Below are 26,803 nucleotides of genomic sequence, written 5' to 3' on the forward strand. Positions count from 1 at the left end.
TTACTTAAATTTTTTGAATAAGACGAATGATCAAACATGTGTAAAAAAGTGTAAAAAAGTAATGGCATCAAACATGTGTAAAAAAGTCAATGGCGTCAAATATTTAGTGATGGATAGATTACACACAATTAAAAGATGCCATTACTTTACACGCTGAAAATGATCGGCGTCTATATAAGAAGGTAATCTAACACGGACAGCCAACGAGACGCGAGGTTGAAGACAAGTAAGTACTCCTACATGCAACACCCAGACAGAGACTAGGGCAACGCACGCTAACTCTCGATCGAGCACCATGCCGACCAATCACTCCTCCTCCTACTCCTCCCTCTTCGAGCCACTCCTCGCCCTCTCCTCCCTCCTCCTCCGCCGCCTCTCCGCCGCCGTCCGCCACCACCGCGGCCGGAACACGCCGCCGGCAAGCAGCGACGTCCCTCCTCCTCCTCCTCCGTCGTCGTCGCCGCTCGAGCTCGACAGTCTGTACGGACGGACGGTGGTGGTGGACGTGGACGCGTGGCTGCTGCTGCCGGCCGTGGACGCGTTCACCTTCTTCATGGTCGTCGCCGTCGAGGCCGGCGGGTTCCTCCGCGGCCTCCTGCTTCTGCTCGTCTACCCGCTTCTGTGCCTCCTCCTCGGCGACGGCGATGGCGGCGGCGGCGCGAGGGCGAGGGCCATGGCGACGGTGGCGCTGGTGGGGCTGGAGGAGAGGGAGGTGGCCAGGGTGGGCCGGGCGGTGATGCCGAGGTTACTCATGGCGGCGGCGGCGGCGGAGGGCGCGGAGGCGGTGAGGGCGGCGCGGCGGTCGGTCGCCGTGAGCGCGACGCTCCCGCGGGTGATGGTGGAGGCGTTCCTGCGGGAGCACGTCGGCGTGGACGCCGTCGTGGGGCCAGAGCTGAGGTCGGTCGCCGGCGTCGTCGCCGGGATCATGGACGACGCCGACGCGGCCCGGGTGGCGGCGAGGAGGCTCCCGGCGCTGCTCGGCGACGAGATGGATCAGGGCGAGGCCGACGGTGCCGGCGCCGCCGTGGGGCTCGTCGGAGAGGGGAGGAGTGGTGGCACGGTGCACTACCTCTTCTCGCGTTACTACTGCAAGGTGAGCCGAGCTAGTTACGTTGAGCTTTTCCTTTTTACTGCTCTCTCCATACTTAAAAAAAAAACTCCATTTTTTAGTTTTTGGATATAACATTTCGCAGCACATCTTATTTATTAAAAAAAATTATGATTAGTATTTTTATTTTTATTAGATTATGAAATATGGATAGTACTTTCTATGCAACTATTTTTTCTAATTTTTTGCATAATTTTTTAAATAAGACGGACAGTCAGTCACTGTATCTAGAAATAAAGTTTTTATGGGATAGATGGAGTACTCTTTCTGTTTATTTTACTTTTGTACGAAGCCGTTATATATTTTAGGACAAAGGGTGTAATTAGTTTCAAATTAAATGGAGACAAGAGAAAGTTGCATTTGCACCATTGTGCATCTCAACCGAACTCTACATTTTTCATTTATTCATCTCGAGATATCTACTTTGGTGTTTATACCAATTAGGTAGTACAACTTATAGGGATAGCGTTGTGATGTCATCTTCTTGTCTTCTTTTTGTTTTTCTTTCAAAAATTCATTTTGATATCCATGTGTATGCCAGCACCTTAATTATTTTGTATTCGTCGTGTGCTCACGTGGATTTTGTATCATGAAATAGGTGCAGATGGACGTGAGAAAAAAAAAAGTCGATCGGTGTCTTTTGGTATTTTTCCTTGTAGACATCACATGGTATTTTCCCTAAACACTGTAGTACCAAAATAGGAGTAAGTGACAAATTAAGCAGCAAGCGACACATGCCGACCTCATTAATTTGCTTAAAAGATGAGTAGATGACCTCCACGATTGGCTACTCTATGTTTTTCTTTTTCAATTTGGTGAACATCCTTTTCGCACTATCCAATTATAAAGTACTGTTAACTGATGTCCCTAGCAAAGAAAAGGGCCAACGAATGTCCCTAGAAAAATAATTAAATCTAATTAATGTCCCAGGGATAAAAAAGCTAATTAATATGTCCCCAGAAAAGAAAGCTAATAATTAATATCATTTGCGAAACAATTGATAAGTAGTTAATGTGAATTAGTGATTAAAGAATGAATACTCTTTCCTTTCTATATATACATGCTCCTAATAATAATTTAAAGAGTTTTTTCTTTGATTCGATATTGTTGCAATCAACTACTGTTACTTAATTAACACCGTTGTTATCACAGAGCGTGACGTGTACACAATTAATGTCAATTAATTAACGTGCATGTGTCCAATCCTTGCAGGAAACCTTCACTGCGACTGAGGCTGACAAGCGGCGGTGGCGGCCGCTGCCGCCGGGCGGCGAGTGCGGCGGCGTCAAGCCGCTCGTCTTCCACGACGGCCGCCTCGCCTTCCCGCCGACGCCGTCCGCCGCGCTCGCCATGTACGCCTACCTCCCCTTCGGCGTCGCGCTCGCCGTGTCGCGCATCGTCGCGCTGTCCCTCCTCCCCTACGGCCGCGCCACGTTCCTCGTCGGCGCGCTCACCGGCGTGCACTACCGCCTCGTCGGCGCCGGCCACGACGCCGGCGGCGGCGGCGGCGGGGGAAGGCTCTACGTGTGCAACCACCGCACGCTGCTCGACCCGATCGTGGTAGCGGCGGCGCTGGGGAAGCCGGTGACCGCGGTGACGTACAGCCTGAGCCGGGTGTCGGAGATGATCGCGCCGATCCGGACGGCGAGGCTGACGCGCGACCGGGAGGAGGATCGCCGGAGCATGGCGGCGCTGCTGGCGCGCGGCGACCTGGTGGTGTGCCCCGAGGGGACGACGTGCCGGGAGGGTTACCTGCTCCGGTTCAGCCCGCTGTTCGCCGAGCTCGGCGCCGACGTGAACCCCGTCGCGCTCGACGCCCGCGTCGACATGTTCCACGGCACGTCGACGACGCCGGCGGCCAAGTGGATGGACCCCTTCTACTTCATGATGAACCCGAAGCCGTCGTACTGCGTCGAGTTCCTGCCCCGCGCGGCGCCGGCGCCGGCGGCGGAGGACGGCGGCGACAGCATCCGCGTCGCGAACCGGGTGCAGCGGCAGATCGGCGAGGCGCTCGGGTTCGAGCTCACCGGGATGACCAGGAAGGACAAGTACATGATGCTCGCCGGCAACGAAGGCGTCGTGGCCGCCGCCGCCGCGGCGGCGGCGGCGGCGGCGACGACCATCAAAGCCAGTCGTTGAACAGGTGTTCGATCCGGTCGTCGTCGCCGGCGATGTATCACACATGCATACACTGCAAACTCAGTTACCATAACAACAGCTAGGAAGAACTTGCTTCACACAGTTCTTATGATACTCATAATCGTGTAATTAAATATATAAACACGAAAATAGTTTATTAAAGACTTTATATAGCTCATTTTGGTCCGGACTCTGGGGTTTTGATTTGAAGAAAATTTCTAAAAAATAATTAGTAGTACTCTTAATTATCTATGGATAAAATTAAAGAAAATGCTTGTGACCATGCGCTGGATTGCAAGATAAAACAAAAATCAGACGCCATCACGAGTCATGAGCAATGCATTCACTAAACTCTGTTTTTATTTATCGATATCTGCAAGTCCGCAAGCATACATGCATGTAACAAGGAGAGGGTCCAAATAAGTGAGTTCAATGATTTTTCTTCTCCTAACCTATTTATATGGTACGTGATAAGATTACACTAATGTATTTAAACAAGATCTCATATTATATTTTAATAACAAAAATATATATGTTTCAACCAATAAAATTTGATGTTTCATAGCGAGAGCGAAATGTTCCGATAGGGATTATATTGTATTTCACATTTTTAATTTTTAATCTATTTTTATGTTTTAGTAATCAGAATTCAATGTTTCTTCATACATGTGAACAACATGTTTCTGATTTGGATTTAGCTGTGCTTTACTTTTTTTTAATTCATTTTTATGTTGCTTCCCTTATAAAGATGTTCAATCCGTGTATTTATAATTGTTTCATTCGCGGTGATTTCTCACATATTTTGTTTCGAATGTTTTAATAACTAAACTTTTTTTCTTCAAAATGTATAACTTAATATTTTGATCACCTTGTTTTGAGGCTCAGGTCGGGTGTTTGACCCCTAGTCTTGTCCATAAAATTAATTTAAACTTAGTCGGGTATATAACTTAATTTTCGCTAACATTAGCTTGTTGCTCGGAACAAAGCTTATCATGGGTTTCAATTTAAGTAAACAAAACTGTTCTCAGTCCTCCAAAGATTCCAAACCACATTCAATAAGAATACATACTTCCTTTGTTTACAAAAACCAACCTAAATTTAGATTTATTCAGATTGGTTGTCCTATAAGAAGTCACGTACTATTCTAGGTTGGTTTTTTTTTTTTTTTTGACAAATGGAGTATATAAGTAAGGTTAGGATTTACCTACTAGCCTCCGTCCCATTGAACATACTGTTTTAAGTGATGTGTGCGCATGCGTCTTCTATGTAATAAAAAAAATACACATAGTTAATTACTTTTGCATGACATTGTACTATAGCATCGCTTTCAAGTCCGTTAAATAGCACTATATATGTGGTTAGTCTGTTACTTGGGAGCAATATTAATTATTTCAAAAATGGCATCACTGATAAAGTCAAACATTATTTAGTCAGCATCAACATTGTTGAGGCCTATTCCATGTGTCCATGAGATACCCACATGCAGATGTAGTCATCAGATATCCGCACAACACTCTACTCAAATTGTACTAATGAAGATTTGTGTAATCATTTAATTAACAATTAGCATCAACATCTCCTTTCCCTCCCAAAATTAAGCATCATGTTATTTTCAATAAGCACGTCAAGACATATGTTATGGATCGTACTCTGTGTAAATATAAAATATCATGGGGTTATCACACGTAACAGGCAGCATTGCCAATGGCATTAAACAGAACAAACGATTAGCTCAAAGGCAGTCATGGGGTTATCACACGTAACAGCAGATGGCAATATGGCATACGCTTGGGAGCTTGCGCATGTTGTTAACCAAGCAATTAGCTCCAGGCAGGGTTTACCGTGGGAACAGTAATATAAATACAACGGTAACCTTCTTAAATTCAAATAAATTTAAAAAATAATTTAATTTTTGATAAATTTTACACGGTCCTTCACGGTTACCGCCGGTCGTGCTTACCACCGGGGCACGGTAACCCCGGCCCCAGCGGTTTGGGAAACCCTGGCTTGGTAAGCTTTTTTTTTTCTTCCCCTTTCTTTCCGTGTGTTTGGGGTATTGGGGTGGGGGAGGGGGATTGCACTCGTACACCTGATTTTATCTCCAATTGTAATTCTACTATTTCTTCTTCAACTGTATGATTTTGTCCTTATTTTTTAAAAACTTATTATGCCCTCGTTCTTGTTAAGAGGACTAAACGATGTTAAAATTTATGTATGCCCTAACAGATTTGGCCCTACTTGTATGAGGACTTTAATTATGATTTTACCTCTGTTTTGACATCAAAATTTTAACATGAACTTTTTACTTATTCAGCTTAAAAAAAAAAGAGTGCACACATGCTTGACATGAATTTTAAAACCGTTGAATCTTCCTCGCGGAATAGGGCATACACAAGATTCTGTTCAGGAAAATGAGGACAGTAGGAAAAGTAGGGCAAAATCATAATTGATGTTAAAACAAAGATAAGAATACAAACGCTACTTTTTTAAGGCAAACTCAAAAGCGAGTACATCACACCTATGAATGCATATTTTACTCACATACCTATTTTAATATACCCTTACATAAGTACTTGTTTAACTAGATGCAAAGTGAATCAAGGTTCGCTCTACCTAGCGAAGGGTGCAATTTACTTTTTTTTTAAAAAAAACACTCTGTTAGTGTTAAATCATGCACAGCGCGCGCGCTATAATGTACTATTAGTACATTATAGCGCAATTTATTTAATTTAGCAGTATGAGCTGTAATGTACTACATCACACAAATATTTTTTTCTCCCAATTCACACTGGATGGTACAGTAGTTCTACACTCAGTAAACGATAACTAAGGGTAAACCCGTGTGCTTTTTGAACTTTCTACAGAAGGGCACCCGTGTGTATATCATGTAAATATGGCTATGCAACCAATTTGCAGGAGCGTTCGGCTCGGCACAAATTTAATGATTTCGTTTCCAATTTGTCTAGTTGATGGAAGTTCAGCAGGATGAAGCAACAGGCATAAAAGAATAAAAAAGGTAGATAAACAGATACGAGCAGAAGGATATCCCGAAATCGAAATTATTGCGACACGAACACAGCACGACAAAGATTGCGATGCATTTCTCCAAGGACGACTACGTCCAACGGCATGCGTGCATCCGGAGTGTCGAGTTCATGTTCATCTCCAGCCAATACTTTGGATAAGTGTTCAGATCTAGCTTTTTTTTAAAAAAAAAAAAGAAAGAAAACGGTCCATATCAAAGTAGTTCAGATAAGTACCCTTCACGTTTTAAGTACAAAAGGAGAGTGCTCAAGATTGTCAATCCATCGCTACATGCATGCATATATGGGTATTTTCAAGATCGACAATTCGACATGCTTACAACCCAAAGAATGATGAAAAAGAAACAAGGAGAAAACTCGCGAGAACAAACAGGAATTAATATACCCCCTCCAAAGTTATAATCAAAGGAAAGAAAACTGTCACGCATGAGAAAACGTGATTTTTTTTTTTTAACAAAGACGCCCTAGCATAGCATTACCAGTACAGAAAAGACCATGCCAAAAAAAAGAAAATTTCCATCAAATTTGATAAAGCCTTCCTTTCACGGATATATTTTATATTTTGAGTGTTTTTAAATTTTTAATTTTCAAAATAAACGTTCCTAGACTTATTTTCAAGATAGGAAACTTTTGGTCACACCGATCTGACTGACGTGGCAACGTTGTTCTACCACGCCACCCTGACTGGCATGGTAGGATAAATAACAAAACTATCACGCCCGCCGCAGGTGGTGTGACTGTTTGGCGTGGCCAAAAGATTCAGATTTTAGAATAAATTTTAGAAAGGTTTATTTGAAATTAAAAAACAGAAGTTCAAAAAATAATAAAAATTCCATCCATCACAAAACAAGAATTGAGAAGACAACAATACTGCCTGCCATTTGACAATGTTTCACTAAACTTTGTACATCAATGGATAAGTAAATTTTAGGGCCGCCGAGGGACCGACATGATCTCCAAAATACAAAGTTAAACATTGTTTTCAATCGTAATATATTCACAAAACATCTTTCAAACTAATATTGTTGAGGTACTCCTGAGGAAACATACATAAATGGTTTCTTCTAGGTTCAACCTCATTAGATATTTGTGTTATCTGATGAGTTTAAAAGGGTTCAATTGCTTGTAACCCAACACAGAACTCTGTTGTGATTGCACGGAGTAATTATGATATGCCCTAGAAAATCAAGTTGGATACTTGTAGAGTTTGATTGGATTTAAACTAACTAAATTGCACAAGCTAGTGTCCTACAAGTAAAAAGTAGTTGGGGAATGCGAATACCTTGCATGAATACCGAACCATCTAGAACCTACAGTGGAAAAGTAAGAAAAGTACAACTCAATAGATCCCTTTTTCTCAAAAAAGAAAGAAAAATATCAACTCAACAGGTCTGAATGCCAATTTCCTTATCAGTCTATTTGGTTGGAGGGAGTTTCTAGGAGGAATTGGGAGTTTAAAGGGATGAGACTATTAATTGTTTTGTTTAGTTGGGGGACATGGGAATTTTGGTGGGATGGGGATGGGGAATTGAGGAATGAACTCCCTCCTTTTCAATACCTGGGTAGGGGCAGGTAATTGGGAGGGAATTCCTCCTTTACTTCGCCTAAACAAATCTCAGCCATCCGTTTTCATTAATGATCTAATCTCCAACTAAACTCCCTATCAATTTCCACCACCTCTACCAAACAAGAGACTGGGATGAAAAATCAAATTCCCATCTTAATCTCACCATCAATTCCCTCGTGTAAACTCCCAATCCCCTTCTCTCAAGTTGCCAAACAAGCAGTATAAGATTAGCTAACACGACATGAGTATATTTCTAGAAATCAACCGGGAAAAAACAATCTAGCAGAAAAGAAAAACCATACCAATCTAGCTGAAGAATGTTCAACAGGAGAAAAAGGGGAAAGCTGTAACTAACATTATTTTAACACTTACAACATTCATAACATCAACCGTTTCATCGACCACATAGATAAAGACATACATTATCTAAATCCATTTTGACAGTTCCAAGTCCCATTGTGATGGTACTGCAAAAGAATGAGCAACTGGAACACATATCACTGCTAATATACCAAAATTCTTACCTTCTGAAACTACATGACAGAAAATAGGCGCTAAGCTGCTAAGACAGTACCACACCATTGACTCGGATTCCTCACATAGGTGCCCTGAAAATCCGGGAACCGCTCTTTAGGTACTAAAAAATGTAACATAACATTCCATCAACATCTCTTAGTAAGATGGATGCTACCAAGTCCGTATCTGTTATAAGTAGCGATTCGCAATTCATTAACTACTTTGCCACTCTTACCTGGAACAGGACCTCAAGGACTTACCTTTGTGTCAGTCAGTTTCTCAAACCGTAAAAGAGGCTCTCTCTCTAAATGCATTTAAACTGCACAACTTATGGTGAAAAGCTAAAACAAATGTTGAACTCACCGCTAGGCAAAAGCTAATACCGCCCATAGGTCCTCCCAAAGTCATCATGTCTCTCATGCTCAAACTCGCTGTATGCAGCATGAGGCCTTGGGGCTGAATAGCTATCAGTAATATACGGATATTCACTCTTCGAGTCATTTGGTGGACCAGTAGCAGCAAATTGTGTAGCTCTCTGATCATAGTCTGGATAAGAAGTTTGGGCATAAGAAGTCTGATGAGCTTGCTGGTGCCTTTTAAAGCTTTGTTCAAAAAATTCATCCCACTTCCTTGAATGCATACTCCTCATGGCTGTTACTCTCTTCATGTGGTTTTCTCTCATTTCTCTCAATGACTACATTGAAAATAATAATGACATCAGGAAATACTGAAGGGTTACTTGGTAGACATTTTCAACATAAAAAGGAAGTTGTTAGAAAGCAACCACGCTGCCATTATGAAATTGAAGCCACAACACCCTTTTGTGAATACATCTAATTTCAAAACATAAGCCACAGCTAACAAAATTATCCGAATATGAAAAGGTTGCCTGCCGCGGTCAATACAACTCAATTAAATCAATGACAGAAATGTTAGTATGTTATAACATAGAACAACCAAAAGGAATAACTAATCATGACAAGTGTTTTAGGTTGTGTTGTTCTGAAGTAACCTCCAACGTTTCATACACACAAATTAAGTTGCTGGAAATTCTGCAAATGATGATGGGAATCAATGGAGTGCACTCAACAATTATAAAAATAAAAGACACAATGGACCCTCAAATATTATGTGGAATGTGGATTGATGTACTCCAGATTTCACTTCACATATTAATCATGCAGTTATAAAAACAAAAAATGTTGAAAAAATAAATTGAACAGAGTAAGAGTTTGGAAGTTCAGCTGTTTCCAACTGAAAGGCTGGAAGTGGAAGGGCAAAAATATACTACATGCCAAAGTTAAGCAATCATTGGGTAAACGAAAGAACATTCTTATTTGCAATGAGCCAATGACAGAAACACTGAAACATATAGTTCTAATACTATTCATGCTGTGGCTACACAAAATAGACCCTGAAATTATCGGTTTTCTTATAAAAGAAAGTAAAGAATACATGTGTTGCGAACTCTTCTTATCATGGACAGATCAAACCACCATGTTAATAAAAAATAACAAGAACTCTCAATCAGATACCACCAGTGACCACTTTTTATTGAAAATAAGTTACCTAACAGAAATGATGAGCTATTCAATATGCCAATAAGAATTTACCTCACGATGCTTGTAGTTCTCTTCATCCTCCTCTTTGTCACGGGCTCTAGCTAACTCCATAGCTTCTCTTTTGAACTCCATTTCAAGCTCTTCCAAAGTTTGAGGATAGGAAGGCAGGTCAAACTTAAGGCTTAATCGGGAATCGGTTCCACGCGTCTCAGTGCTCCAGGTATTTGGCACATATGTAGCTGCATATTGGTTATTCCCATCATTTGATCTAAGGGAATCATCAATATATGAGGGTTGACATGGAGATTTTGATTGGGCTGGACGGCCTTTAGCTCCATAGTTGGCAGAAGCTTCAGCAAAAGGAAGAACATGCAAGGCATGCATTTTAGTTCCAGATGACTAAGATAGTACGACTGACACCTAAGTAGACTTTATTGTACACTGAAAGGAGGAATAATGCCAGATGCAATACACAAATTGCAGGCCATCCAAGTCAGATGTCTGGAAAACCTTTCGATATGGAACTTGTTGTATTCAAGTAAATTTGTCTGATCATAACCAGACATACATTGAGTCATTTGAGCACATAAATCTTGAACTTACCTCTAGCTGCAAAAGGAACCAAACAAATTACCGTAGATGGTGGTAACCAACAAAAAGGGATCAGAGGCATTTTCTTTATCTCAAATCGTCTAAAATGCCTGGCTCCTAATATTTGCCGATACAACAATGATAAGACGAGTGTGCTTGAGCGCCCTACCTTGTGGAGATCCTTTCGAAAACTTAGGCATATCATCATGTGAACGGCCATCTAGAGGCCTTTCGTTATAATATCCTTTACTTTGAGAGCGCGGAGCACTTCTTGGACTATGTGACCATCTAGAATCAGTGTGCCTTGGGCGAATATCACTGGTAGTTCGCACAGGGGATCTCGAACGATCCCGTTTTGGACTGCTTGAAGTATTTTTACCTTTACCCTCCTGAATGATTTTATGAACAGCATCGACACCTTTCGCTAGTATTAACCTATCTTTACCACTGACAAACAGGAACTTCTCATCCATTTTTATTTTACACCCCACATCCTTCTCAATCTGACTTATTGTCCTCTCAGTGAATAGATCCCTGACTTGTTTATCTCTTGCTGGAACTCTTTCAAAAAAATCTGCATTTCTCCTATTTGCTCCCAGCGTGGATGGACAACCCTGTTCCAAAGGGAAAAAATTGTAAGCTGAAATACAAATTTTGAGGCCTTATTTCTTTCAGCTTGGGATTATTATAATCTAGATTATTGAGTCAGATTACTATAAGATAGATTGTTATAATCTGTAGTAGAATAAGCGGTTAGTTGTTTCTTTCCTAGATTATTAGAGCCTAGATTATTGGGTTTGCAAGTCTAAAGAGGGAGTGGGGTGGCATGGTGGGTAATTTTTCACCCAATAATCTGGAAAAAGCTCACCTAAATGAGCTTCTCAGATTATAATAAGCTGGGCTCTAGATTATAATAAGTTACTTCAATAAGTTGTCTGTTTCTCTCAGCTTACTCTCAATAATCTGGATTATAATAATCCCAAGCTGAAAGAAACAGGGCCTATAAGTATGCACAAACAATGCACATAAAACACTACAGTGTCTCTAAACTCTAATCAATGTCAAGATGTATAGAGGCAACTCCCTGAGGTGCTTTAAAGAGACTCAATGAATTTAAGGTATCCAGTGCACGAATGTTTGGTTGAGCAATCAGATTAGCATATAAATTATGAAAGATAGGAGAATGAATGAACTTGTGGATGTAGTACTGAACATGTTTCTTTGTATTAAAGTTTTTAAGTCCAAATTCACCATTGAGAGTAATGAAAAAGGAGAAAGGTCTGAAAAATGATAAATAAAGATGAAAGGAAAAAGGAAAAGAAAATGACAAATAATAGTAGTCACAGAATTTATTTTTGTTATAATATACTTTTTAGATTCAAGATAAAAAATAAAGGTTGATACAACACTACAGCAGACTAATCTTTTTACAGAGCAATCTCCATTTTGAATATGCTAACTGTTAAATTCAGTATCAATATTGAGTGTAACTCGTTACTGACTTACTGCAGAGTTGAAAATACTGCAAGTGGATAAACAAAGTCTAGTAATGCATTATGTGTCTATCTCAATCAACAAGCATGCCAGTTGTAATTTATTCAGAGAAAAGACTACCTGAGTAAAATGACCTGATTCTCCACATATTTTACAAATCATTTCTTCCTCCTTTCTCTTCTTCCAGTTCCTTTCTGTAGCTTTAGCTTTAGCCTCCCAGACTTTGGCTTCTCTGCTAGTGAAGTCAGTAGGGACAGCATTGGGATCTGGGGGGCCATCTTCCTCATCTGACTTTTCACGTTCGAGGGGCCTCTTCTCATCATTCACTCTAGGCGTCACATTGTTAGTAGTTGTTGCAACTGGACCACTGTATGCCTTCCCATAAACTTCATTGAATAGTTCATCATCAATTTCAGGACTTGGTTCCCTTGCCATTGGCAGATAATAATCTATTCAAGCTAGTCTTTGCTATGAAAAGCTGAGGAAATAGAAGGAAGAAGTTGTTTAGTGAAGGCAAAAGAAATATTTCAAGTCTGCAGTGATGTTTGCTTATCAATGTAAATAAATAGAAGCTGTTGCACATAAAAGTAAACATAGTTCCTAGAGGGCATTTTTTGTCATTGGTTGAACCATAGGGCTTGTTCATTTCAGCTGCCTGTCGCTGTGCTGCAGCAGCTAGCCAGCTTCTCCCGCAACAGCTGATTGATGCGATGGCTGTGGCCTTTTGGAGATGCAGCCAAGTGGCTGCGCTGTGCCGCTGCAGCCCCAAAAGCCACAGCAATCGCTCCCAAGTAGGCCCATAATTGCTTTCTCCCTTAGTTCATATAAGCTACTAGGATGCACGTACTAGTCGATATCATACAGGACATGTTCAATTCGATCAAAAAAATTGGCTCCAGACCTACATTTCCCTAAAAGCCACAAACTGAAACATGCTTCTCATGAAGTCCATAAGAACAGCCAATGAATATCTCTTTCACGATGATATTGAGCTCATGCGCATTTCAATAATATATATATATACAGTTCTGAATTACAAGTGGCATATACGACTAAAGATTTTCTTTTCTTTCAAGCTTCATGGCATTTCTAATGTAGAAAATTCTAAAATTTCACAGAGAGCGAAAAAGCAGCGAATCGATTCCGAACGCTACCACTACCAGCGTCGGCATAAGCAATCCCTAGCCATCTCATAAATCCTCGCGTCTATCAGTTTAACCTTGGACAAATATACGCAGTGCCCCCCAACTCAGAAGGGCGCGGAACACTATCCATCCCCGCTATTTCTATGAGCGAGGGAAAAAAAAAACAAAAGAACAGATGCGCGAACAAATCGAGCCTATCCGCCTCGCCCTACCCCCTCTCTACCCCTAAGAGCCGCATCCGCGCCGCGCGCAACCGACGGCTCTAGGCCGGCATTGGTTCCCACCGGGTGCGGCCACCCCACGCGTCCACAGATACGCAGGTACACGACGCCCACCACCACCACCACCACCACCCCCAAACTGACCTGCTGATGATGGAGGCGCGCCTCTTCGGCCTTCGGGAGAGGAGGAGGGGGCGGCGGGTGAGCCCCGCCAGGCCAGTGGTAGGGGGCCTCCGACAACGAGGGCCCTCGCCGTGGCCGCCGGCGCCGTACGCGGCGGGGGGGAGGGGGGAGGGGAGGGTTCGGGAGTGGGAAGCGGCGAGGCGGCGACCTAAACGGGTGAACTGTGGTTCGGGTCCGTCCGGCTCGGGAATCACGATGGTTTGGTTGGGGTGGGCGAGGAGTAGAGGATTGGGATCCTCTGGTTTCATTGATACGTGGGGCCGGCACAAATGAAACATACTTCTTCTCTTAATAATATATATATATATATAAATCTAGTATATTTTTATCGTGTAAAATACATAAAATAATAAATAATAGTTACTTCCTCCATTTTACAATGTAAATCATTTTAGCATTTCCCATATTCATATGGATGTTAATGAATCTAGAAAGATATATATGTCTAGATTTGTTAACATTAATATGAATACGGGAAATGCTATAATGACTTACATTGTGAAACGAAAGGAGTACATTATTAAAACATGCTCCTCTTTTTTCCCTCTCTTCTACAACTAAAATGAGAAACGTGATTAGCATATAACTAATTAATTATTAAAAAGATAAAATTATAAAGCAATTTGTATATAGAAAGTTTTCACTCCGTTTAATAGTTTGAAAAACTAACATGCTCTTAATGAACATACATTAAGGATACTCCCCCCGATCAACCCATCATCTTTTTTTTCTGGAGAATTGAAACCATTATTTATTCGTTACAGAGCAATAGAATACTTGTGGTTGGGTTCTGTCAAGGTTTACCAAACCGTTTAGGGTGGGGTTACCATTAACCCGCAGTTTGATTGTTATCGCGGTAACCTCGCGAGATATACCGTGGTTCAAAAACTAAAAAGGCTACCACACATGATAACCGTGATAACTATACGGTTTGGTAAACCCTGATCCTGCTACTCCCTCCATCCTAATTTAGAAGATGTTTGTAGTTCAACAAAACAACAAAAACATCCACCGAAGATTAAAGAGAAACCAACCAAAAGATAAGGAGAACACATTTATCGAAGTCTATTTGTGAATCTCCATCCATAATTGGCAAAGAGTTGCATAACCGCCGTCTCAAGCTTCCGACATGCTACTTTTATGAACTCACCATCTTCTTCAGATCTTTGTAGTTGAGCTTAGAGCTGAAGCCAATATATTGCCCTGAAAATTACCTGCATATATGTAATAGATGGTGATTTGTCAAAAACCGCATTATTCCTGCACAACTACAAAGCCCAACATATAGCAGAAGCTCCTACAAGAATATGTGTTATGCTTGCTCTCTTTCTTATCTACCCCAAAAGCCAACCATCAGAAATATGTGTTAGGCTACTAGGGAGATATAAACTTATAGAAGATGTTTAATAGTAGAGTTAACTAGCTATAAACTTATATTTGAGTTAAAATATATACTCCCTCCATTTTAAAATATAAAGGATTTTGAATGTAGGATATGTCACATTCATCCAAAATTTAACTGCTACAAGTTACAATGAAATTTGTTTTTTCATTATAGCTTGTATAAGTTAAATTTTAACCAGCATGTTTGTGAAGTATATTAATTTAGATTAATCTATCTAGTCATTTTTTTTAATTTTTTTCATAATCATTTAGATGGCATGTAAATAATGAGGGGATGTTCTTAAAATCCGCTCCCGGTCGAGGCGGAGTTGATCGTTTGGGTTAGCTTCGTTGCAAGTTGAACACACGTTACATGGGTGACTGGAAATTTATAATGGTATAATTCGGAGAGTTTTTTCCAAATGTTGCTTAAGATAGAGGAAGAAAATTCGGAGAGGTTTCGGAATTGGACTTGGGATGAACTCGATTTAGGTCTCGGAAACGAATGAATCTGGTCCGGAATAGGGATATAAACCAAAAACCGAGATTTAGCATTAATTAACACAAAAGAAAAACTCGGAACTAATCAAACTTTGGCATTAATTAGAACTAATTTCCTCGAAAGAAATAAAAAAAAAGTCGGAACTAATTAAACTTTGGATCTATGTGCATGGTTCACTTGTGGTAGTGCCGTAGTGGTGTCACTGTCACCGGCCGGTGGGCTGGACGAGCTGCGAGAAGGTGGCGCGCTCCGCGACGACGTCGTCGGGCTCCAAGACGACGTCGACGCACGGCTCGTGCGGGTGCGACGTGGACGACGTGGCCAGCGTGTTGATGCTGGCCGTGCTCCCGTCGTCGAGGTGGCTGCTGCTGCCGCCGGCGGCGTCGAGCGCGGGGACGGGGCGGCCGGCGGCGGCGTCGAACGCGTCCTGGAAGTGCATCGCGCTCTCGAGGTTCCAGAGCACGTCGCCCATGGTGGGGCGCTCGGTGCCGTTCTCGGAGAGGCACTTCTCCGCCGTGTCGGCGAACTTGGCGAGGCACTCGGGCGCGATCTGGTCCCTGATCGCCGGGTCGACGACGTCCGGCAGCGCGCCGCCGCGCTTGCAGGCGAGCGCGTAGTCGGCGAGGCTGACCTGGTCGCGCGGCAGCGCCGGGTCGAGCGCCGGGCGCGCCATGAGCACCTCGAACAGCACGACGCCGAAGGAGTAGACGTCGGACTTGTCGGTGAGCTGCTGCCGGCGGTAGTACTCCGGGTCGAGGTAGCCGAAGCTGCCCTTGACGACGGTGCTGACGTGCGACTGGTTGAGCGTGGTGGGGCCGGACTTGGAGAGGCCGAAGTCGGAGACCTTGGCGACCCAGTTGTCGTCGACGAGGATGTTGGTGGTCTTGACGTCGCGGTGGATGATGGTGTACTTGGCGCCGGTGTGGAGGTAGTGGAGGCCGCGGGCGGCGCCGATGCAGATGTCGAGGCGGTGGCGCCACGACAGCGTGGGCTTGCCGCCGTTGTGGTAGAGGTGCTCGCGCAGGGTGCCGTGCTCCATGTAGTCGTAGACGAGCACCATCTCGCCGTCCTCCTCGCAGAAGCCGATGAGGGAGACGAGGTGGCGGTGGCGGAGCTTGGAGAGCATCTCCACCTCCGTCTGGAACTCGGTTATGCCTTGCTCCGACGACGGGTTGGACCGCTTCACCGCCACCTTCACGTCGCCGTCCACCACGCCGCGGTACACCACGCCGAACCCGCCCACGCCGATGGCCAGGTCGTTGGAGAAGTTCTTGGTCGCCGCCTTGATCTCCGCGAACGAGAAGTGGCGGCACATGCCGGCGATGTTCGCCGTGATGTGCCCCGACGACTTGCCGCTGGTGTGGGAGTGGTACAGCGGCAGCCACGCGGAGGTGTGCGAGTCGGCGCCGCCGCCGCCCAGCTTCTTGCTCCTCTTGTTGCTGTACACCACCACGCAGATGGCCGCCACGATCCCGGCCGCCGCCGCGCCGCCCGCCGTGCCGCCCATCACCGACGCCATGTTGGCCGGGTTGTCGGTGGAGAACTCCGGCGGCCCGCCCCAGCCGAGCTCCTTCTCCGCGAGCAGCTTGTACGGGACGGGGTCCGGCGACGCCAGGCTGCCGCCGGTGTTGTTCACCTTGAACACCTCGAGGCCGTTGAGGATGGCGTCGTAGAACTGCGGGCGGAGCATCACCGAGGGGTGCACCGCCACCCACAGATGCTCGTCGGCGGTGTCGTTGCTCAGCCTCACCGCGTAGTCCTTGTACACCGGCACGCCGCGCTCCGTCGCCATCTCCAGCACGTCCACGTCCGTCTGCGCCGTCCGGTTGTTGATGTAGATGTCGAACACCCGCTGGTTGCCGTGGATGAGCTGGAGCTCGCAGAAATGGAGGCGCACGACGTAGGTGAAGTTGCACTCCACGTGGAGGCTCCAGGTGAGGTTGGAGTTCTGGTTGAGGCGCTGGTCCCTGCCCATGGAGCGGCCGCCGAGGTACACCTCCGGCGGCGCGGCGTACTCGGCGGCGTCGCTGGGGTACTTGATGTGGAAGTGCGGGCCGGCGTTGTAGACGAGGCCGCGCAGGGGGCCCTGGACGAACGGCGTGTCGTCGTACCACGGCCGCGTGAGGCCGGAGTCGTTGGACGGCGGGATGTAGGCGCCGCCGACGTTGAGGCGGTACATGGTCTGGAACGCGGCGGCGGAGACGTCGGCGGTCTGGTCGGCGAAGCCGACCATGGTGGCCGGGTCGTTGAACATGTCCGGCATGGAGATCACCTCGATGCCGTTGACGAAGGCGTAGGTGACGTTCATCATGGGCGACGGCGAGAAGGTGACGCCGAAGTGGCCCTCCGGGACACGCGGCAGCGAGTACTCCCTGATGAGGTACGCCTGGGTGAGCGCCTTGGTGGTGAAGTAGACGCTGAAGTTGTGGAGCAGCGTGTATCCCGTGGTGGTGAAGACGGAGAACCGGAAGTCCTGGGGCTCCAGCCCGTTGTACGACGACGGGTAGAAGTGGAGCCGGATCCAGTGGCGGTCGCGCGGGTTCACCGTGAAGTTGTACACCGTGTCCATGGTGAACACCCGCGCCGTCATGTAGGGGATGGACGACGGCAGCATCGTCTCCAGCTCGTCGGCGGCCGCCATGATCGACGACTTGCCGGAGTCCGTCAGCCACGTGTCGTTCGTCGCGTCCGCCACCCACCTGCGCCCCTCCGCGTCCAACCCGTCCGTCGTCGACCCGCAGTTCACCAGGATCCTGTCCGCCGGGCTGTACAGCTTCGCCGTCGCCGCGGCCGCGGCCGCCGCCGCCACGACGAGCGGCAGCGCCACCGCCGGCGAGCACCGAACCCTACCAGCCATGAGCAGAGGGAGAGGGAGGAGACAAACAGAGGGTAGGGAGAAGACAGTGTGAGGCGCACACAGCAATCGAGATGATGAGGGGAGAGGAGCAAAACGAGGAGGCTGAGGGAAACAGTATTAGCGGGGTGACACGTGTCAGCGACTGGGAGCACTTGCCGGGTCCACGAGAGGAGAGGGGCACTCGCCATGGGCATGACACGTGTAGGGTCACCAGCGCAGCTCTCTGCTGTTCAATCAGGACACGAGCTACAGTACCACAATTTGTCACTGAAGAATACAACCACATCACCTAATTAAATGTCTATGATCCATACAGTAAATGAGACAGGAGCTATAGGAGCAAAAAAGAACTTGGAACAAAATCATTTCCATCATACAAAGCCACCGAATGTTCTTGTAACAATTTGGTCTTTCGCAGGTGGTGAATAAAAATGGAATTTACAGGATTTACCTCCCAATAAAACTGGTTAGGTCACTTGCACCACCAGCCTTCAAATGGGTGGTCAGAGACTCTGAGGCTCTACCCAAAACAGCTTCACAAACCACCACTGTTACCGCCCTTCGTGAAGATCTTCAGAGAAAGCCGTTCTCGATATGTTCTCAGTCTCAAAGGGGCTGAGGCCTGAAAAGGGTCCAGAAGAGAACATGGATGAAGTGCCATCAGATTCATAGGTGGTTGAGGACTGCCTAACATTGGGTCGTGCTGGAGGTGTTGGTATGGATTCCTGGAACTCAGAGCGTTGGACCATCTTCAGTGACTGCACCACCTCGCCCATTGTTGGCCTTTGGCTTGCCTCCGGTGAAACACAGGCGGCTGCAATTGTGCATACTCGCACAAAATCATCTTTTGGATACTGGCCACCAAGCTTGGGATCAGCTAGTTCTTCTAGCGTATCTTTATCTCGTAAAATTGGTCTCGCCTGCGTAGTCAAAATTGAGCAAATAAGTATCTCTACACCTATGCAGGGATAAGAATTTGGTACTGTCTACAAGAAATACGTTGACATTTGAGAGTTGGCTTTCAAAAACCTAATGAACAAACCTGACAACTTGGCCAGCAAAGGTTGATGTGACACAAGGCTTTTAGTGGAAAGATCAGGAAACATTTGTGTAAGCTCATAAACATAGGCACAAAAAGAAACAAACAGATAGATAGCGCTTTGGCACAACAGGCATAAAAAAATGTTGAAGTGTAAATTTACTCACACATAAATCTGCTTTCCACCCAAGGATGTACACAATGCATATGAATAGAGAGGAATATAAAAAATGTCTCTCTTTTTTCGAAAAAGGAAACAGATTAGTAGTAATATTGCTCTAAGTCCATTTGTTTGTTTGCCTTGTCGAGATGTATCGATAAATATCTAACATGCATGGCTAGTGAACTTCAGATGACAATTATCATACTAAAGGATCCATGTTCAGATTTAAAAAGGTAATACAATAACAGCTGAAGATAAGAGCAGAAAGAAATCTAACCCATGTCACTAGATTTTCCTGGCCAGAAGGTTGTGACATATCCACAGGCCTCCTCCCAGTAAGTAGTTCAAGTAGAACAACTCCATAGCTATATACATCGCTTTTTACAAGCAAGTGTCCTGTCATTGCATACTCTGGTGCTACATACCTGAAAGCACGACAGCTATATGAAGCAAAAGCAGAGCAGAAACATCTGGGGAGTACTTCAAGGTGGTCAACCTGCTTACCCGAATGTTCCCATAACACGTGTTGAGAGATAATTTGTGCGACCTTCCGGTGCCTGTTTGGCCAAACCAAAATCAGACACTTTAGCATGAAAGTCATCCTCAAGCAATATATTAGAAGCCTTGAAATCCCTGTGGATTACGCAAGGCTGAGAATCCTCATGAAGGTATGCCAATCCCCTGGCAGCATCTAGTGCTATCCTCATTCTAGTGTCCCAGTCCAAGGGGCGGCTAGCTCCCAATGTACCTGAAAAAAATGTAAGTAGTCAGAGACTCAGAGTCAAGGTGTATCATGATTACATGATCACCACTAATTAATTAAACAATGAAGGACCACATTCAACTGCAACTGAGTGGAATTTATGCAGCAATTTCAGAAGGAGAAATAGTTGACTCAATTGGCCATACCATGAAGCCAAGCCTCTAGGCTTCCATTAGGAACAAGCTCATAGCACAGTAGGTTCTGTGATGACTCACGGTTACTATAGTAACCAATGAGTTTCACAAGGTTTCGGTGGTGCAACCTGCTCAGCATCTCCACTTCAACTAGAAATTCCTTATCTCCTTGGTGCCCTCCACTAGTAAGCTTCTTTATAGCAACGGCAGTGCCATCAGTTAGTACCCCTTTAAAGACACGGCCAAAACCTCCTTCTCCAAGCATACTTGACGGATCAAAGTTGTTGGTTGCTTCTTTCAGTTCATCATATGCAAGGAACCTTGTACTTGTTGGGCGAGGAAGTGAGTCCACTGCAGAAACCGCATCTGGTGTTCTTTGCTTGGCTGCACAGGAGAACTGATATTATTAATGCTCCTAAAAGGATGCTCCAACATGCATAATGAACCAGAAAATAAGCATAATTCATTTAAATTTGGTTAAGAAACCAAAAATATTATGGGGAGCTATGGACATGGTATATCTAACTTCACTATCAATTATTAGAGATCTCATGAAGTATAACAAATCTATAGTTTTCAAGGAATGTAGCTGAGAATAGATAACTCTGCACGTACGTGTCTCAACTGGAGGAACCTTCCTTTTCCCTTTCCTTAATTTGCAGAAGCAAATAAACATGGCAATCACCAAGACAGCAATTAGAGCACCAATAAATATGCAAATGATAGTAATCAAGCTCATGTGTTTTTCATTGCTGGTATCCGCACTGTGTCTTGGTACTGTAGATGCTTGAGATGGAGAGGGTTTAGGTGATATTGTGAATGTTGGAGCTGAAATAGAAATGAAAGATCACAATATTAGGAAAGGAGATTTGTTAAAAGAAAAACCATAGCTGGACAGCATACAGGGTTGTAAATATAAAGAAATAATGTTTATATCATTCATAGGAAGTATCATATTGATATCACCAAACATCCTTTTCAGTCACATCATCAACAAAGGAAGCACAGCCAAGTTCACCAAAGAAAATAGCACATTAACTGTATAACCAAGTTGATACACCAAGAATTAATGACCGGAATATGTATAAGAAACTGTGTAGTGTGTACAAAGTTTGCACTAGAGTACTAGATCAACCAGTGCTAAACTCAAAGCATATGTAGTAGTATAAGATATATGTATCTCAGTAGAACTGGATGCAAATTAAAAGATGCACTCTATGTATGCATGAAGGGTAGAGAGGAGCAGAACAAAAACAGAATAAGAAATGTAAGGAACTGAATATTGTAATTTTATCTTACTTTTCTTTTCTGTTTTTTCTTTGGCATATAGTTGCTAATTGATTCTATAGAATGGAATATGCCAACCCACAGTGATTTTTTTATAATCATCTGCTTATTTGATAATCACAAACATATGAGCAGTATTACCACATACTATATATATTCTTCAGTTTCTCTAGTACAGTAGACAATAGAGATTAAAGAAGCAAAAAAAAACTGAAGTAGTCTTACAGTGTTCTCTACCTTAACACTAAAATAAACTGCGGCATTGTAATATATAGAGCAAAGTCAAGATCAGTTAGCATTACCAGGAGCTAGAGCCAGTGGCCTGAACCAGGTTAAATTAAGAAGATTGTAGTCACCAACTAGTACAGGGTTGATCTGAACTGTATGCTGACTAAGTGAATAATTCATTGCGGTAACTTGGTCGGCTGAGAAACTAATTCCTGTATGGGGAGCTATATACATTGTGATGTTTAGCCCAGAAGCCCCAACAACATAGAAATTTACAATCTCAAACTGAGTAACCCTCAGACTAAGTTGAGAAGCAAGTTCCCCCAGAAATTCATCGCTCCAATTTGACGTCAGTGAAACATTTCGGAGAAAAAGCTCAACTCTTACTGGGTAAACACAATGGCAATCTTGGCTCCCTCTCTTTTGTACCATGTTATGTGAACAACATGCTGGTAAAACAGAAGGTAAATTATAATGTGAGTAACAGCATATCTATAGCTGTTAGAGAATACTACAAATCAAATAATGGTTAACAACAAATCTGTGACTAAAATATTTGGATCAAATAGGCCAAAACCAAGGACATGAGAAAATTCCAAATGCAAAATAAATGGGGAAAACAGTAAGGTTAAATCTCACTGAGCTATCTTAGAGAGCTGGAAATAACTGAGAGAGAAAAGATGCCATATTGTAGCATAAACGTTTCTTAGGCAGACAGCACAACAATAATGTGTACTTCAGTATTACTAAGGGATGAAGAAAACTAAGCTGAAGTCCCACAATATTTGGGGGCCATGTTCAATAAGCAAGTCAGAACAAACTGCAAATAGGATAACAACAGAATACTATCATGTTTCAAATAAAACAGATTATTGTAGAAGATATTATCCATATTATAATTTCATATAACACTCTTCACATAATTCATTAATTATTTTACACAAGATAACAACAAAAATACCAATGTTTACTTACCACATGTATTTTGTATCTTATTGTTTAATGTGAGCATAAAAAAGGGTTGTGGTTAGGCCACATAAGCTGGACATACTATAGAGTTCTCAAGTGATCAGGCAGATAAGCCAAAATTAGGAGCAGTAAAAGTTAAGATCAATGAGAGTAAGCTTAATCACAGAAGCCAGTTGTTCAAGTCAATAGCAATAGCTCACAGGACAGGAAAAAGCAGAGTGACAAATAGCACAAGCGAGACCTAGCTTATAAATTGGCTTAGACCGCATACATGGACTTTGCAAAGTTCCATGTGCTCGCTGCAAGCCTTTATTGAAAGCTGGTACAATGCCAACCAAACAGGTTACAAAACAACCAGCCAGTTTCACATCTGACACCAGTATTCAGAGAATTGGATTTGGCCAAAAGGATCGCAGGCACTGAGCATTTCAGTATGCTTCAAGTATGCAGTGATACGCGCACGGTGGTGATGGTGTTGCAGCGGCTGTCAGAGCAGTGAATGCTCGAGCGGATGATTTTGGAGGGGGTAGGGGCGAAACTCGCGATCATCCTCTGGCGGCAGGCAGGGCTCTTCCCCCGAGAGCGAGAGGCTCTAAACATGCCTAAACTTGATTAGATTAATCTTACTTAATTATTCCTTACACCCGGATACCCTTTTATAGATCAAGGGATTTGACACGCCTAACAAACTTGGAGATAAATGGCTAACAATCTTGAGATAGTGAACTAAAGATGACGACTAACTTAAAAGATAATGACCAACTAAACTTAAGCAAGATAATGATGGAGCTTTATCCCCTCAGCTTAATTCTGGTTCTTTGCGTGTTTTCTGTTGCCGGCGTTTGCGATCATAGAAACATCCAAAGCATTGATCTCCAAAATGTTGATCCGAATCATCAAGGTGCACCATGATACCACACAGATCTAAGTAAAAGCTTTGTACATTCCAATGTGAATGTGGATATGCACAATAGAGTTAACATTTCTAATTAACTATTAATAAGCAAATTGCAATTGAATAATTTATGTTGATATCACTTGGTTGATTGGTAAAAGAATTGCACAATTTACTCAAATGCCTACGGTTGAGGTGCAATCAAAGAACAAATTCTTGGAAAGGCAAATCAGAAATAACCACACAGGCATCATTTTGTGTATCTACTCGAATAACCAGATGGCCCTTTACGCATTGTATTTACACCATATAATTTCAAGTCATGCTTGAATAATGAAAATCATATAAATTAGATGATTCCAAGGCTCTAACAATCAAACATACCATTGTGAGGAGATACTGGAGGTTGTACTAATCCAGAAGGAGCTGCACTAGTATTTGAGGCTGCATCAGGAGGCGCAGCATCTACAGGAGTAGAAATTTCTGCTTCTGAGCGTCTGTTATGCTGCACCAAATTATCTGACATGTCTGAAGAATAAAAGGAGAGATCAGAATCACCAGAAATGGAGCTATAGCTTGGCGCTGACATTGGAGGGTGCACAGATAGAGTAGCTGGTGATGAATATAGCTTCTTTCGTCTTTGTTCGCTGACTGAAATACTAATGTCAACTTTAGCTTTTGACAACATGGAGCGAACTGGTCTCCAACTTTGAGATGGAGATATAGCAGGGGCAACCACATTTAGAGCTGATGTTTGGGCAATCAAATTGATTCTGGTAATCAATTCCAGAGTAAATACCACAGCCAAAAAATTTAAGAAGGTTTTCCTTCGAGCATCTTCCAAAAGCCCTGCCAAGAAACAGTACAATGAAGAATCAACAAGTCAACGCCTTAAAGAATATGTATGTACATTGACACTGGTCAGGTGCAACTAATGAATATGAACACTCAAAAGATGTACAGAATCACCTTTCAAGATAGTCACTCTAACACATAAATCAAATATTCCCTCCAATTCCAAATAAGTCGCTTTAGCATTCTCAACTCTTTCCTAAATGTAAGAAGTTATGGAACTTCTAGGCACTTTCTGCAGTTATTCTTCCCAATTTGCCCTTGCTAAATAAATGATACCCCTTTCACAAATAAATGGCTCATCTTTTCCAATGAAGTCAACTAAGTCATTTGAGCTGTTTTCTTACTTTGTGTCCACAAGTCTAAAGCGACTTATAATTGGAATCAAAGGGAGTAGTTGAACAAAAGTTCACAAGCATATATTTATATGCATTCACAGATGTTTCCAAGTATAAGTAAAGATAGTGTAAGTCAATAGCAAAGAGGATTTCATAAGACCTCATGGCATGTGTAGTTAAAGATTTTACAGACCATGTAAATATTTCGATAAACCACCATTATTTAGCTATAAAGAACCAGAAATAGTATGACAGCTATTTTCAAAGTGTTTATCTCCAGTTGATAAACTCAGCAGAGACAGTGATGGTATATGTTCAACCTATAATGATGTTTATTACCCTGCATGAAAGCATAATCTAATTAACATGGCTATGGTGGTGGATTAAACATTTTTTTGACTTGAGCTAATTAGTTCTAGAAAGACAAGTTATTGCAAGAAAACGAAAGAGCTTCCTTCCATAAGAAGCCATAAACACAAATTAAAACTTATAATAACTTTCCCAGAAAAGGCCAAACATGGTAAACATGATGTTGCCTATTTTCTCTGCATAAAGTAGATACTTTCCGCAAACCCAGCAATGCAGGAATTCTCATCATTCCAGTAACAAGAGTTCAGTAATGACCATTTTCTTGTAAAGGAGGATCCATTGGCCTGAATTTGATAATCAATATCACAAATCCATTTGTAGTGACTCAAACTTAGATCAGAGGCTACAACAAATACAGACTAATGTCAATTTTGACTATTTTAAAACCCAATGTATGCTGAACTAGGGACATCGAGCTGCTCATCGTATATTTTTGGTCGATACGAATCCTAGATGAACTAGACTAAAAAGTACTTGTTCTCTATAGCAATGGTTGTTATCTCCGAACTGGTGCAATTTGACATGGAAGGTCCAGAAAATGTATAGTGCTTCTGTGGTAGAAAACCACCTTACAGCTTTAAGTAATCAACATAGAAAAGCTCAATACAAGAGAACCAAGAGCTATCCAAGGCATGGATTTGTATAATTGATAACCTAAGCTAAGCCCCACTTCTTCGATCAGATTCCAGATATCCGGTATCGCCACGGCAGCAGAGAGCACTGAATCCTACATAGTAGTATGACCACCATTCCCGCGACACCAAACCCAAATTCTCACGGCCTGAGAGTTGAGCTACCGAACAAGCGGCGACGACTAAGATCCTGGAACAAACCCGCCAACCCCCCCCCCCCCCCCCCCACCACCACAGTAGTTGATTAGCCGACATCACGCACCTCCTCCCCTCAAGCCCAACCCCTCGCCGCATCACCTCGCCGCACAGGCACGAGCCGCCGCCGCCGTGCCGCGAAAGCTAAACCCTCGGATTGCTCTCTACGCTTAGCTATAGCGCGAACACCGAGACCACACGACACCACCTAGCTAAAGCCAGCAGCAAAGCAAGCGCGGGAGGGAGAGCTCAGCTCAGATCGGGCCACACTAACCTCGTCCGGAGCTCGCGCGCCGTATCCGCGCCATCGTTGGATGCCCCTCGTAGGCGACGGCGAGTCGGCGACGGGGCGGGCCCCCCACTCCTGTCTACTACTGGCGCCGACGCGGACGCCCCATGAGGGCGCGCGGCGGGGTGGGGGATGGGGCTAGGGTTTCCCGGGACGCCGCTGGTTTTCTCGCGGCGGCGGCGGCGAAGGCGGCGAGAGGTAGCAGCTGCGGAATTTTTTTTTTCCTTTCCTCTTCTTCTTCCCCTTTCGCCGTGCCGTGGTGGTGGTGGTGGTGGTGGCCTCGAGCTGGGCTGCGGTGGTAGCTTGCTTTTTGCGCCTGCGCCCCCCTCTCCTCTCTC

General features: G+C 43.9%; 3 protein-coding genes across 3 annotated transcripts; 1 reads left to right on the forward strand and 2 right to left on the reverse strand.

Moving 5' to 3' along the window:
- Window positions 1–217: 217 nt before the first annotated feature.
- LOC127760107 (probable glycerol-3-phosphate acyltransferase 3) lies at window positions 218–3,411 on the forward strand. Its single transcript, XM_052284317.1, has 2 exons — window positions 218–1,093; window positions 2,321–3,411. The coding sequence occupies exons 1-2, from the start codon at window positions 296–298 to the stop codon at window positions 3,245–3,247; spliced, it is 1,725 nt and encodes a 574-aa protein (XP_052140277.1). The 5' UTR covers window positions 218–295; the 3' UTR covers window positions 3,248–3,411.
- Window positions 3,412–8,185: 4,774 nt separating this feature from the next.
- LOC127755529 (uncharacterized) lies at window positions 8,186–13,730 on the reverse strand. Its single transcript, XM_052281210.1, has 6 exons — window positions 13,532–13,730; window positions 12,142–12,499; window positions 10,697–11,141; window positions 9,988–10,286; window positions 8,738–9,068; window positions 8,186–8,466 (listed from the first exon to the last, which is right to left on the reverse strand). The coding sequence occupies exons 2-5, from the start codon at window positions 12,454–12,456 to the stop codon at window positions 8,751–8,753; spliced, it is 1,377 nt and encodes a 458-aa protein (XP_052137170.1). The 5' UTR covers window positions 12,457–12,499; window positions 13,532–13,730; the 3' UTR covers window positions 8,186–8,466; window positions 8,738–8,750.
- Window positions 13,731–15,594: 1,864 nt separating this feature from the next.
- Window positions 15,595–26,803, reverse strand: LOC127773503 (receptor-like protein kinase ANXUR1). The gene is made up of 9 exons (XM_052299590.1): window positions 26,451–26,803; window positions 24,175–24,639; window positions 22,001–22,375; window positions 21,027–21,239; window positions 20,424–20,795; window positions 20,019–20,262; window positions 19,792–19,939; window positions 18,871–19,232; window positions 15,595–18,253 (listed from the first exon to the last, which is right to left on the reverse strand). Exons 1-9 carry the CDS (start codon window positions 26,482–26,484, stop codon window positions 15,661–15,663), a joined length of 4,806 nt encoding a protein of 1,601 aa, XP_052155550.1. The 5' UTR covers window positions 26,485–26,803; the 3' UTR covers window positions 15,595–15,660.

This window comes from Oryza glaberrima, chromosome 1 (assembly GCF_000147395.1).
Source record: "Oryza glaberrima chromosome 1, OglaRS2, whole genome shotgun sequence".
NCBI classification, from domain to species: domain Eukaryota; kingdom Viridiplantae; phylum Streptophyta; class Magnoliopsida; order Poales; family Poaceae; genus Oryza; species Oryza glaberrima.

Bases quoted from the DNA above. Each gene is read 5' to 3' on its own strand.
- LOC127760107 (XM_052284317.1), top strand. From the start codon at position 296: ATGCCGACCAATCACTCCTCCTCCTACTCCTCCCTCTTCGAGCCACTC. The intron at 1,094-2,320 runs GTGAGCCGAGCT...CAATCCTTGCAG, and splicing joins TCTCGCGTTACTACTGCAAG to GAAACCTTCACTGCGACTGA.
- LOC127755529 (XM_052281210.1), bottom strand. From the start codon at position 12,456: ATGGCAAGGGAACCAAGTCCTGAAATTGATGATGAACTATTCAATGAA. The intron at 11,142-12,141 runs GTAGTCTTTTCT...CCTTTGGAACAG, and splicing joins AATCAGGTCATTTTACTCAG to GGTTGTCCATCCACGCTGGG. The intron at 10,287-10,696 runs GTAGGGCGCTCA...CTTTTGCTGAAG, and splicing joins TTCGAAAGGATCTCCACAAG to CTTCTGCCAACTATGGAGCT.
- LOC127773503 (XM_052299590.1), bottom strand. From the start codon at position 26,484: ATGGCGCGGATACGGCGCGCGAGCTCCGGACGAG. The intron at 22,376-24,174 runs GTATGTTTGATT...CTGTTTTACCAG, and splicing joins TCCAGTATCTCCTCACAATG to CATGTTGTTCACATAACATG. The intron at 19,940-20,018 runs GTAAGCAGGTTG...TCGTGCTTTCAG, and splicing joins CGTGTTATGGGAACATTCGG to GTATGTAGCACCAGAGTATG.